Consider the following 14,474-nt stretch of genomic DNA (forward strand, 5'->3'; position numbering starts at 1 on the left):
AAGATAGAGATTGTGTATCAATTAAGTGTGGAGAACTGTGGGAACTCGGGTTGATAAAAGTGTGCTGTGTTTTATTGACAAAAGTATTGGAAATTTGGGTGCATACTCATGTGAGACCAGAAAAATTAAAAACTCATGTGCATTGATATGTTATGCTTACTTTTATATATATATAGAAAAGTTGAAAAAAAAAATAAAAAAATTCAAATAAATAAATAAATCAATAAATAAGGGGACAAAACTATCCCAATGCTAAGTTTAATAAAAGATCAATGCATATGTGATAAAATTAAAGAAATATTTGGTACATGAGTATGTGATGCAAAAGTGGAAATTATGGGTAGCTAGGCATGATTTTAGAGTTACATAGAGTGTGTGTGTGTTAGATAGGAACTTAGGTTAGTCAAAGATTCATATTTTAGCTCACTTGGCCATACATATATCCTCACCCTTACCTTGGCCCCATTACAACCTTGAAAAGACCTCATGATGTTTGCATTGGTATACTAAATTTTTGTTGATTGGTTAGATGAAGAAAAAAGTTTAGAAAGCATGACTAGAGAAGAGTAGAGTGATTAACCCTAGACACTTGAGAGATTAGAGTGCATATACACTACCAGTGAGGGTTCAATGCTTGATTCTATGTTCCCTACTTTCATGAGCTATCTTCTTACAAGTCTACTTGTCTTTTATTGTATGATTTAAATTAGTATAATCTGATTTATTTTTGTCTTGAAGAGCTTATTTATTTTTGACCAAGTAGACAAAATCATCTTAGTATATAGTTGCATTCATAGGTTGCATCTCATGAGTCTTACTTCCCCCCATTCATTCTTTAGATCTCCTTGAACTTAGCATGAGGACATGCTAATGTTTACGTGTGGGGAGATTTGATGCACCACTATTTCGTGGTATATTTTGTACTAAACTGAGTGGATTATATCCACTAAACTCACACTTATTCATATAATTTGCATGTTTTATATTTTCCTTCATGTTTCTGTGATATGAGCGAAAACATGCTTCTTTGGCCTTAAATTACTAATTTTAATCCTTTCTTAGTACCATTCAATGCCTTGATATATGTGTTAAGTGTTTTCAGGCTTTATAGGGCAGAAATGGCTTAGAGAATGGAAAGGAAGCTTGCAAAAATAGAAGGAACACAAGAAATAAAGGAGACAACCAGCGAGGATCGACGCGTGCGCGTACCTGACGCGTACGCGCGAATTGGAGTTTTCACGATGACGTGTGCGCGTACCTGACGCGTATGCGTGACTAGCGCAGAAGACAAGCAACACGTACACATGACTGACGCGTACGCGTGACATGCGCTACCTGCAAAAATTGCAGAAAACACTGGGGGCGATTTTGGGCTGAGTTTGGACCCAGTTTTTGGCCCAGAAACGCATACTAAAGCCAGGAAACAAGCAGAGACTCAACACACAACTCATACAATATTCATTCACGTAATTTTAGGTTTTAGATGTAGTTTTCTAGAGAGAGGCTCTCTCCTCTCTCTAGATTTTAGGATTTCTCTTAGTTTTAGGTTTATTTCTTCTCAAGTCTAGGTTCAATGTTCCTTTAATTTAGTTTCTCTTCTACTTTTATTTATTCTAGCATTCTAGTTTATTTATTTTCCCAATTTGGTTTATGAACTCTATGTTAGATTTGATTTCTTTATTTAATACAATTTGAGGTATTTCATATTTATGATTTTAATTTAGCTTTTTACATTCTTAGCTTTGGTTGAGTAATTAGAGACGCTTGCGTTATCAAATTCCTTTGTTGATTGATAATTGGAAATTGCTGGTTGATTTGAATCCCTCTAAAGCTAGTCTTTCCTTAGGAGTTGACTAGGACTTGAGGAATCAAATTGATTAGTCCACTTGACTTTCCTTTATTTAGTAAGGGTTAACTAAGTGGGAGCAATGAACAATTCTCATACCTTGCCAAGAGTTTTTCTAATTATTAATTTACTTTCTTACAATTTATTTTTCTTGTTCTTTATTCAAAAACCCCAAAAAGATAACCTTCCATAACCAATAATAAATACACCTCCCTGCAATCCTTGAGAGACAACTCGAGGTTTAAATACTTCGGTTATTATTTTTATTGGGTTTGCTTTAGTGACAAACAAGTTTTTGTATGAAAGGATTCTTTGTTGGTTTAGAAACTATACTTACAACGTGATTACTTTTGTGAAATTCTTTACTAGCAAAAATCCGTTCGTCAATTATATTGTTGCTTAGATTAGGTATTATTTATGATTTATTTGCTCTTTTGTTTGTGTCTTTTGTTTTTTGTTAAAAAGAATTTCAAAAGCTTTTCTGTTTTTGGCTATGTTTTTTCTTTTGATTTTCTTACTTTGAGTCTTACCTATTTCTTATTTTTTTTTTTAAAAATTTTCAAAATCTTTTTTTTTCTTTAGTAATCTTTGTCTTTTGTTTGAGTCTTGTGTCAGTTTTTAAGTTTGCTGTCCCTTCTGTTTTATCTTTTTCTTTAAATTTTTGAAGGTGTTATTTTTTTCCCTTCTTTATATTCGAATTGTTCTTAGTGAATTTTCTTGGTTGATTTTAAAAATTTTGAGTTTGGTGCCTTTTAGTTTTTTTCCTCTAGTTTTCGAAAATTAGTGTCATTAGATCTTAAAATTTTTAAGTTTGGTATATCTTTGTGTTCTTCTTTTCTTAAATTTTCGAAAAGTATTTTTGAGTGTTCTTTATTGTGTTCAAATTGTTCTTGGTATTTTTCTTGGTTTGATCTTAAAAATTTTAAGTTTGGTGTCTTTTAGTGTTTTTCTTTGTCAAAATGTCGAAAATTGTGTTTTTAATTTCAAAAAATTTTAAGTTTGGTGTCTTTTATTGTTTGTCTTTTTTAATTTTTCAAATTTCAAAAATTCAAAATTCAAATTTTAACTTTCTTGTTATCTTTTCAAATCTTTATCTTATCTTTTTCTTTAAATTCAAAATTTTCTCTTATCTTATTTTAAATTCTAATCTTAAAATTCAAATTTCAAAATTTCAAAATTCAAGTTTTCAAAATTCAAATTTCAAATCTTATATCTTTGTGTTCTTCTTTTCTTAAATTTTCGAAAAGTATTTTTGAGTGTTCTTTATTGTGTTCAAATTGTTCTTGGTATTTTTCTTGGTTTGATCTTAAAAATTTTAAGTTTGGTGTCTTTTAGTGTTTTTCTTTGTCAAAATGTCGAAAATTGTGTTTTTAATTTCAAAAAATTTTAAGTTTGGTGTCTTTTATTGTTTGTCTTTTTTAATTTTTCAAATTTCAAAAATTCAAAATTCAAATTTTAACTTTCTTGTTATCTTTTCAAATCTTTATCTTATCTTTTTCTTTAAATTCAAAATTTTCTCTTATCTTATTTTAAATTCTAATCTTAAAATTCAAATTTCAAAATTTCAAAATTCAAGTTTTCAAAATTCAAATTTCAAATCTTATATCTTTGTGTTCTTCTTTTCTTAAATTTTCGAAAAGTATTTTTGAGTGTTCTTTATTGTGTTCAAATTGTTCTTGGTATTTTTCTTGGTTTGATCTTAAAAATTTTAAGTTTGGTGTCTTTTAGTGTTTTTCTTTGTCAAAATGTCGAAAATTGTGTTTTTAATTTCAAAAAATTTTAAGTTTGGTGTCTTTTATTGTTTGTCTTTTTTAATTTTTCAAATTTCAAAAATTCAAAATTCAAATTTAACTTTCTTGTTATCTTTTCAAATCTTTATCTTATCTTTTTCTTTAAATTCAAAATTTTCTCTTATCTTATTTTAAATTCTAATCTTAAAATTCAAATTTCAAAATTTCAAAATTCAAGTTTTCAAAATTCAAATTTCAAATCTTATCTTTTCAAATCTTTGTCATATCTTTTTTAAAATCTTTTTCAAAATCTTTTTCAAAATATTTAAATTTTAAATCTTATCTTATTTTAAATTCAAATTTTAAAATTCAAATTTTCAAATATTTATCTTATCTTGAATCAATTTCAAATTTCAAAATCAAATCTTTTTCAAAAATTCAAAATCAAACATTTTCAAAATCAAATCTTTTTCAAAATCTTTTCAAATCTTATCTTATCTTGTTGACTTATTCTTTCAAATCTTAATCTTTCTTTGAATTTCTTTTTAAATTCAAATTTCAAAAATTTAATTTTCAAATTTCAATCTTTAGATTTTCAAAATCAAATCTTTTACTTTACTTTCAAATATTGTTGATTAGTTATTTACTTATCTTATCTTATTCTCTTTTCTACTCCTTTCTCTTTTCTCTTTTTCAAAACCTCCTAACTAATTCCTCTCTCTTCTTTTTTGAATATTCTTACCTCTTTTCCTCTCTCTTCTATTTTCAAAAATCATCTATTTCTTTCTTCTTTTCAAAATTAACAATTAAATAAAATAAAAACAAAAAAAATAATTTCCTTTTCTTTTTAATTTCAAAAATTCAAATTTCATCTCTCTCCTTCTACTTCCATTCTTCTTGTCTTCTCAACACATCTTAATGGAAGTGCTCTATACTCTGATATAAAGACACACACCTTCCCTCTTGTTTCTTGATTGAGTGTACAGGAACCGAAAGAGTTCACCATGAACCCGAATGGGGATGAACAGTTCAAAAGAACTTTGGAGTCTTATACAGCCTCCACTCTTGACTTCTATGGAAGTAGCATTAGCATACCTCCTATTGGAGTAGCTAACTTTAAGCTCAACCCACAGTTAATCATTCTAGTGCAGCAAAACTGCTAGTTTCATGGACTTCACAAGAAGAGCCCATGGAATTCCTTGCAGAATTCTTGCAATTAGCTGACACAATACACACTAAGGGAGTAAACCAGGATGTCTACAGACTGATGCTTTTTCCCTTTGCTATTAAAGACCAGGCAAAGAGGTGGTTAGACAACAAACCCAAGTCTAGCTTGAAAACATGGAATCAGCTTATAAACAAGTTTTTGAATTAATACTTTCCTCCAAGGAAGCTGACCTAGTTGAGACTGAACATCTATGGCTTCAGACAAGAAGTTAATGAATCCCTTTATGATGCTTGGGGAAAGTACAGGATGATGCTACGAAAATGCCCTACTGAAATATTTTCAGAATGGGTAAAGTTAGACATCTTCTATTACGGACTCACAGATATGGCTAAGATATTCTTAGACCATTCTGCTGGTGGTTCAATCCACATGTGAAAGACAATTGAGGAAGCTCACGAGCTCATTGAGACAGTTGATGCCAGGGCATTCTGGCCAGTTTCACTGACCTTTTTCTTTACTGTTTTAGGGTAGTTTCATGCATTTTCTTAGTAAATAAGCAAGTTTTGGGTAGAAATACACTTACATCTTGATTCAAGCAAACATTGTGAACTTTACATGATTTCATGAGAATTATGCATGAATTGAATGACAAATTGGATAATGCATGATCTCATGACTTGGAATAGAGCTTTGATGCACTTTATTTGCTTGATTTCAGGACAAAGGAAGCAAGGAAGAGCCACGTTAGTAGCCACGTTAGTCTAATTAACATGACCACTAACGTGGAATGGGCATAAGCTTGTAGCGTTAATGAGAAAAGTGATCGCCAATAACGCCTTCGAAGCCATCATAACCCACGTTAGTTGCCACGTGGCAACTAATGTGGAAAGAAAAGAGGAGCTCCAACGTTAGTGGTAAAAGTGAACACCACTAATGTTCTAAAAGGCCATACATAAGCCATGTTAAGAGCCACGTTAATCTAATTAACGTGAACTCTAACGTGGAGATTAGAGGAGATCGCCAACGTTAGTGACACTCACCTTTGTCACTAACGTTGAAACAGGCCAAGATTGCCCATGTTAGTGGTCACATTAAGACCACTAACGTGAAGGGTAACATGGAGCAAGGAGTGATAGACCAACGTTAGTGACACTCACCTTTGTCACTAACGTTGGAGATGGAAATTACCACCACGTTAGTGGCCACGTTAATCTAATTAACGTAAACTCTAACGTGGGAAGGAGGGGCGTTTGGAGCGTTAGTGACAAAGGTAAGTGTCACTAACGCTCTCGAAGCTTAGGCATGCCCACGTTAAGGGTCACGTTAGTTATACTAACGTGAACTCTAATGTGGGGAAAAGAGCCAATAAGCAACGTTATTGGAAAAGGTGAATGCCAATAACGTTTGTGAAGGACCAAGAGGCAACGTTAGTGGTCACGTTAGTGCCACTAACGTTGAAGTTAACGTGGATCATTTTTGGCTTGGAACGTTAGTGAAAAAGGTGATCGTCACTAACGTTCTCGAACCCACATTTTCACTTAACGTTAACACCACTAACATCCTAACTAACGTCCATGCCTAACTCACACTTTTTCTGCAAGCAAAGCTGAGCCCACTGAAGACTATAACTGCTTCAACTCAAGATCAAAGGCCCATATCTAAGACTTGAAGAGCCAACTAGAAGATCAGAAGAGTAGTATATATAGAAGTAGTTTTGAACTAGTAGGGAGCTTTTTGGCATTTTGGAGAACTACACTCTGTATATTTTACTTTCTCTGTAATCTCTAGTTTAATTTGACAATGCATTCTTCTTTATCTTCTTCCATTTCCAGAGCTATGAACAACTAAACCCCTTTTCATTGGGTTAGGGAGCTCTGTTGTAATTTGATGGATCAATAATAGCTTTCATTATTCTTCTTCTTTCTTTTCTCTTGATTTTACTAGAAAGCTTTCAATCTTCATCCAATTGGGTAGTTGTCTTGGAAAAGAAGCTATTCATACTTGGATCTCTTCAGAACCTTGGAAGAGGAATGAAGAGATCATGCTAGAAATGCTTTCTCATGTTGGACCAAATTGGGGTTTGGATGGATATAGTGACATATAATCCTACCAACACTTTGATTTGGGAATACATGTGGTATAATCAGTGACCATACTTCATCTCTTCTCATGAGCAATTAGACCAAGGAATTGGCTATTGATCAAGATTTAAGAGATTGAATTACCAAGGAATTGAAATTCAATCACTTAAGATTGCCAAGGAGATCAATGAATGCATTGATTGAGGAAGAGATGAGAATGAACTTGATCCAGAGAATACAATATCTCCTGAGCCCAATGAATCCCCCATTTCTGATCTTACCCATTCTCTTTATTTTCTGCCATCTACTTTTATGCTCATCCTCCCAATTTCCCATTTAAGATTCTGCAATTTACTTTCCGCCATTTATATTCTGCTCTTTATTTCCAGCATTTACATTTTCTGTTATTTACTTTCTTGCCATTTAACTTTCTGCCATTACTCAACTTAATTTCTGCTTAGCTCAACTAGAACATTCTTCTAATTAAAGTTGCTTGACCAATCAATCCCTATGGGATTCGACCTCACTCTATTGTGAGTTTTTACTTGACGACAATTCGGTATACTTGCCGAGCAAAATTTGTTGAGAGACAAGTTTTCGTGCATCAACAGTTGCTAGTAATCAGCATCTGTACTCATCTGGTGAGATTTCAATGAAAGGAGAGGTCAAGACAGTGACCACTGAATCTAACTCTTCGAAAAGAATGAGTCTTTAACTCAGCAGCTACACTCCCTTGCACAACAAATGTTGAAATTGCAAGAGATGTTGCAAGAAGCCCGAGCCTCTAACAAGAATATAGAGGCACAGTTGAGTCAAGCTAGACAACACTTGTTTGAACAGATAAGAGAAGAGTGTCTGGCCCTCATTAGTACCAAGGACGCTGAGCCTAAGATGGTACACACTGTTGAGGAACTACATGAAGAAGAGGCTCAAGAAAAAGCTGGAAGCACATTATTGCACGCCCCTCTTCTGGGAAGAAAGCCTGAAGTACCACACCCTCAAAAGACCCAAAAGGAGACCAAGGACGAGCACTGCTCACAATCCTTAGAAGACTCTAAAAAGATGCAAATCAATATTCCTTTTGCTGAGGTTTTAGAGCAAGGGTCTCTCTCTACTGGAAGAAACCTTTCTGATGTTGAGAGAGGCGAATTGGTGCTGAGATTATAGAAGGATTACATGATTATCAAAGTCCTGAAACCTCCACTACCCCTGACAAAGGAGATACTTTCATGCAGAGTACAATATTGAAACCTCCTCCCTTGGTGAAAACTCATACAGTTTTCCCAGACATCAAACTTAAGTTTGGTGTTGGGCAGTCATCACCCACCAAGGAGAAAGGTCTCAAGAGGAAGATGCATAGGGAATGGAGAAACAATACAACTCCTACCCTAACAAGTAAGGAGAATCAAACTCATCACACTAAAAGAAAGCTTGTTAGGAGGAATTCAAATCGGAGGGCACTAATCTCCTCCTCTTCTCCCATGGAGTCATTTATGTTAACCAATTGGAAGAAGAGGAAGAAAGTCAGCGATCGAGTGTCAAGTTAATGACCTTAAAGAAGCGCTTGTTGAGAGGCAACCCAACTATGAGTAGAGTATTTCTGTTCTTATTTCTTTTGTTTATTTTCATTTGAGTTTATTTTAGTTTAATTTTAGATTTTTCCCTTACTTTTTAATGTTTGTGATCATGTGTAGTAGTTAGAATAGAAACAGAAACAGTCAGAGTTGAAAACAAAACACCCTGGAGCAGAGACCTTGCTGGCGTTGAATGCAAGACAAGGGGGCCAAAGTGGGCATTCAACGCCCATGAGGAGTCGCAAAGCTGGCATTGAATGCCAGCCAGGGGGCAGTGATGTGAAGATTTATACCGGTTCGAAATTTACCAAAATAACTTCGTTGTGAGTATAGCCCAAACCGACAATCGATCCTCAAATCAAAGTTTAATTTGTTTGTCACAAGTGCAAACCAATAATAATAACCGAGCATTAGATCTCGGGTCGTCTCTCAAAGGAATTACAGTGAGATGTGTACATTATTGGTTATGGTATCTAAGAGAGTTTGCAAATAAGGGGACAAGAAAATAAACCAAGCAATTAAAGATAACAACTACTAAAAAGAGGCATTCATAGCAAGGATTGAGAATCTAGGCTTTCTATCCTAGTCACTAATCATATTACAATAATTATCAAGAACTAATCTTATTTAGTCATCTCCAACATAAGAAAAAGGTACAATGTTATCTTCACTTGAGAGAAAATCAAATAAGACTAGTTAATCTCAATCCAAAAGTCCTAATTAACTCACTAATTGAATTAGCAAGAGATTAGAGTCAATGAAAACAATATTAACTAACAACTCTAGATCACCAACATAAGTTAAGTATTAATGACTTAAGATTGCCTAATTTCTCTTTCCAAATCAAGAATGCTAAAAAAGCTACTCTAGCATCCAACCAAACATTTTATCAAACACTTGGAATGCATAAAAGGAAAGCATCATAAATTGTAAGAAATAATAAAATCTACTACTACCCAATGTAAGAAATTAACAATAACAACTCAATCAAGCAACAATAAACAAAAAAACATCAAATTGTATCAAATGAAATTGAAATTAACAAGTGGGTTCATGAACTAAAAATGACATAAATGAGAAATTAACAAAAGAAACTAAGAGAACAAAGATGAGAAAATAAGAAATTGCAAGGAAAACTAAATGAAAACAAGAAATTAAACCTAGATCTAAGATGAATTAACCTAATTCTACCCTAATTCTAGAGAGAAGAAGAAGCTTCTCTCTCTAGAAACTACCTACTGCATCACCCTAGCTAATCTAATTGCTCCCCCAAAAAGTAGAGGTATGAGAGACCCTTGAAGATGAAGGAGTAGTTGAAGAACTAGGGGAAATTGAAGAAAGTTGTCAAGAGGTGGAAGTTATCAAAGAGGAGTTAGATTTTGTACTAGAGCAAGTGGAGAAAGCCAAAATTATTGAAAAAGATGACGTGGTTGAAGATTTAGGAGATGCGGAACCTCAATGAGAACCTCAAGTCATAGAGCCTCCTTTCAAAAAGTTTGAATTTGATGTTGAGGAGGGTGTACAACCTTCAAGGCATGTCATGGTTGAAGACTTGGAGGAGATTGATCATGAGATGTATTCAATAATTGATGAGTTTTTATCAACAATTGAATCCTCCCCATTGGACTTAAAAGAAGAGGTCAATGTTGCAGAAGCATGTCAAGAGGTGGAGATCATCAAAGAGGAGCCCAAGAGATTGAAGCATACATTGGCAAAGCTGCCACTGGAGATACCTCCCCCCAAGCCATTACCATCCAACACAACATTCAAGTGGATAAAGTTCTTATCCTTAAACTCTACCTTCCAACTTGAATATGGTCTGCTTGAAACGGATTGACAACTTAGAGCTATCTGCGGTTTTAAGAGTAAAAGGGAGAGAAGCAATAAACATAAAATACCTCAAATTGCATTAAATAGAAAATTGAATCTAACATGAAGAGTTCATAAATTAAATTGAAAAAATAAATAAACCAACAAGAGAAATAGATAAACTAAAGTGGTAGAACTAATAAAAGTAGAAGAAAACTAAATTAAAGTAAAATTATGTCCGTATTACATGCATGAAAAAAAAATACTCATGCATCATAGAAAAAACTCTCCATCGTTACAAGTTACGTAGCCAAATTTTTAAAAAATAAATTAAAATAATTCATTATAGAGGTCCATCTTAATTATTATTTATTTGTCTATTACTAATCTATTCTAATTATCTATTCTAATTATCCAAAAATACAGACAGAATATTCCCAGCCTAGCAAAAAACATTATAACAAACTTTGAAAATACTATTTTATAAATTCCAAACCAAATCTCAAGAACTGAGAGCCTTTCATGGCACCACATAATTTTCCTAGTTTCATTAATTTCATCTGGCTCCCAATTTTGGCCTTATCTAAAGAACTATGATCTCTCTTTCAGTAGCAAATAGCTGCAGTCAGTCTTACAAAATAAAGGCTCCCAAAAAACGCTCTAACATTCATTAATCATATTGTTCATCTATTCTGCAGCACCATATATGCTTCCCCTCCCACTTAGTTGACACTTCTATACACATCCACAAACCACAATCAACTTCTCAGTAAAGAAAACTAGGTAAATTTTTTGCACATAGCCACATACACCTTATACATCTATTTATCTTTATTATTACAAGTAGTGATAGCACCTAATGAGCAGTTTCTACCTAGCATCCATTTACAAATAATGGCAGTGGTATTCCAAACTCAGTAGTAAGTAAAAATTAGTGAAGAAAATGGATTGAACTACATTTTGAATCCATAACGTTCACCATTTTGCCGATTTGCACTTGGCAGATATTGCACTCCCTTGGAAGTAAGGCTTGAAGGTTCTCATAACTTCTTCATAGGTTGGTCTCTTGTAGTCTACTGCCTGTTAATCATTTAGCAGAAAAATTAGATCCTTGGAGAGAGAGATAATAAATTCGCACTATTTTATTTTATTTTATTTCGAAAAAGAAGAAACTAGCCTCCTCGACCACTTCTTCAGGGCTTGCCCATTTCCACTCTGCAAATTCCGGGTCTGCTTCCCCGGTAGCTAAGTTGACTTCAATGTCATCATCTCTTAGTTGCATGAGAAACCTATCAAATGTTCATTTAAAGGTTAGAAGAAGCATAATTTTGGTGTGCTTTCTCAAAAGTAATAAGCATCAATGAGAAAAGACCCATGCTAATTAGTTTGAAATTGAACTCACAAAATGAATAATGAAGAAAAATGCATTATAGCAAATAGAAGTTATGTCCATATTTATACTACCAAGGCTTCTCATAAGTGAACAAAACTAGCAACAATAACAAACCTCTTTCTTTAATAGGTTAGTCTAAAGCATAATTTGACAAATTGATTACCATGGGTAACCTTATCTGTCTATTGTGTATTACAATGTCTTCCCTAGATAGATACCAAATCGGTAATACTAGAGAGACAATAATTCAAAGTTAACTTAGTTAACTTAACATTCATAATTTCACACCTGTAATATATATAATTACATCTAATATTACTCATTTATTTCAGCTATAACTAATAACTACAAAATAAAGTACTTTTGAACTGATTTAGGCTGATTTCTATTGTCTCCGAAACACTTTTTATACCAAATTACCAAACTTGAATGCATCAAAGTAGCAAATAGAAATGTATTTTATATACACAAATAAACAAACTTCAATAAGTAGATAGAAACGCACCAACACACAAGTACGCACCATTTTTGTGCCTGTCCATGCCATTCACCACCCCAGAGACGGTTGACTTTAGTCTTCACAGGAGGAGGGAAATCATAAGTCAACCATTTCGGAACCTGAAAATGTAAAGCGCAAGCTCAGTCTAATGTATGAAAAGATTAACATCCACTCATCTCTCAGATATGATCAAGAGTTCTGAAATAATGTATCTACAAAGATGTAAAATCCTTCTGTTAAATATGATTAACATTGCCCCCGTTTCTTACTTCTCTGAACTTGGTTTCTTTTATGCAAAATGATAAAATTGTTCATAATTTACATACATCTGAATCTTGTAACGTATCAGTATATCACTCTTTTGTGATGTTCTGCACAAACCTCAGCAATTATCTCAGCAGAGGCTATTCCAGTTTCTTCTCGAAGCTCCCTAATGGCAGCCAATTTGGGCTCTTCACCGTCTTCAATTCCCCCCTGATATTTAAGATCCCAAAGAGACGAGCAATCGATTTAGCTGAAACTTTTAATACTATACTAGCCCTAGGAAATAACTATAATATAACAGGCAACAAAATTAATAATCCATTTTTCTGTAATGACTTGGAACAATGCACAATGAGTAATATAACAGGCATGAAAATTAATTTAGCTTTTGCATTCTGAACAAGCCTTTTACTGTTGATGTATCTCTAACTTCAAAGTAGGTATCTCGCAGGAAAGACAAAATAAAAAATAAATAAATAAATAATTCTAACACTCAATCAATGAACATAACAAATGGATCCCTTCCATATAATTCCTTGATCTAAATTTTTGGCTTTATTCTTTGTAAATAATTCAAACTTATGCTAAGAAAAGGAGGAAAATGGCAAAACAATTGAGCATGTAAAGTGAACTTGTGAATTCACCTGAGGCATTTGCCATGCTCCTGGAACATTCAATCTTGAAGCTACGAATATCTGATTGAAAATAAAGGGGGATAATTGTTAGTCATATTGCTCACACAGAGAAAAATATGATTATACTTTAGAACAATACTTTTTCTCCGATTCAAAAACCTGAACACTGAAAATTGTAGAACATACTCATAAAATTTCTAAATTATACACACAAATTCAAACTAAAAATCATAGCATATGATCTGAAATCTAAGCTATCAGACGGTTATTCTGCAACATTTTGGTTAAGCTCAAATAACCTTAGATAAATACCACATGTCACAATCACCAAAAATCTGAACGAATTGCAAAACAGAACAGAGATCTCAGTATAGTTCATTAAATTATTGCATTTTTTCCCTCCTCCTTTTGAATCAGTGGTCCAAAATACAATCAATTATGACAAAGTAGCAAGGGAGTGAATTAAATTAAAATAAAATGTTAGCCAACTTTTCCATATCTAAACGACAAATATGCTGCACGCCTAAGAAAATTAAAAAATTCCCGCTTGTGTTGCATATTTATTTATGTCTGCGAATATATCTAAGTTTCGGATTTGAGACAGTATTGATATATAAGAATGCTTTACGAGTGAGCCATAATACACAAAATAGCATCAGAATTTTCCTTATAAGAAAAAAAATTACAACAAGTGAACATCCAATAAACTAAAAATAAGAAGAAAAAAATTCCAGCTGAATATAAGACTTAAAATCCAGAATATCTAAAACACCAAAATAAAAAATCAAATACTAAAAATAAGGTAGGGAAATAAGAAAACAATGCATTTATCATGAATTGAAAAAAAAAAAAGAAGTGAAGTGGGAGATGGCAGATGAGGACCTGATTATGGGAGTTGATGAGACAGACTCCAACGTTGGGACGATAACCTTATGGAAGATCCTCCATTATTGGATATGCGAGATGAAGGTGGTGAGGTTGATGGATTCGGATGATAATAACACACTGTAAAGAGAGAGAGAGAGAGAGAGAGAGAGAGAGAGAGAGAGAGAGAGAGAGAGATATGAATATGATAATGAGTTGTTGTTGGATGTGTCAGAATATGAGTTCCCGAATCCAAAAGGCACAGGAAAGAGAGAAAGAGAGAAAGAGCAAGTGGTATGTGTGTGTGTTTTTGAGTGGGAAGCGCTGACTCTTGAGGACAGAATTTGTGGAGTTGAGTTTTTATTTTTTAATTTTTTTTTATTTGCGATTCTTATCCTGCCCACTCCGCCTCCCCCACTTCTGACTTCACAGATTTACACAATTTTTAGAGTCAAATTAGGAAAAAAAATCGTGTGTTAACTTTTAACTCATAAAATACTAAAGTATTAAGAGTTTAGTTTTAAAAAAGTTATTATAGTTTTCTAATAAGTCGAATTTGGATAAACAACTTAATTAAATTACTTCTGAAGAAATAACTTAAACAATAAATG

The 14,474-nt window shown here is 33.2% G+C and overlaps 1 protein-coding gene across 2 annotated transcripts; it reads right to left on the minus strand.

The window, feature by feature from the left end:
- Positions 1–10,666: 10,666 nt before the first annotated feature.
- On the minus strand, positions 10,667–14,179 carry LOC107639251 (nudix hydrolase 25-like). 2 transcript variants are annotated; one of them, XM_088485247.1, is made up of 6 exons: positions 13,882–14,179; positions 13,009–13,059; positions 12,482–12,574; positions 12,125–12,219; positions 11,386–11,497; positions 10,667–11,288 (listed from the first exon to the last, which is right to left on the minus strand). In XM_088485247.1, exons 2-6 carry the CDS (start codon positions 13,015–13,017, stop codon positions 11,184–11,186), a joined length of 414 nt encoding a protein of 137 aa, XP_088341373.1. In that variant the 5' UTR covers positions 13,018–13,059; positions 13,882–14,179; the 3' UTR covers positions 10,667–11,183. The 2 variants fall into 2 exon arrangements, with proteins under 2 accessions (XP_088341373.1, XP_016198217.2); XM_016342731.3 differs by having other exon boundaries at positions 12,107–12,219.
- Positions 14,180–14,474: the final 295 nt, after the last annotated feature.

Source organism: Arachis ipaensis, chromosome B4 (genome assembly GCF_059453495.1).
Source record: "Arachis ipaensis isolate K30076 ecotype BB chromosome B4, ASM5945349v1, whole genome shotgun sequence".
Taxonomy (NCBI): Eukaryota; Viridiplantae; Streptophyta; class Magnoliopsida; order Fabales; family Fabaceae; genus Arachis; species Arachis ipaensis.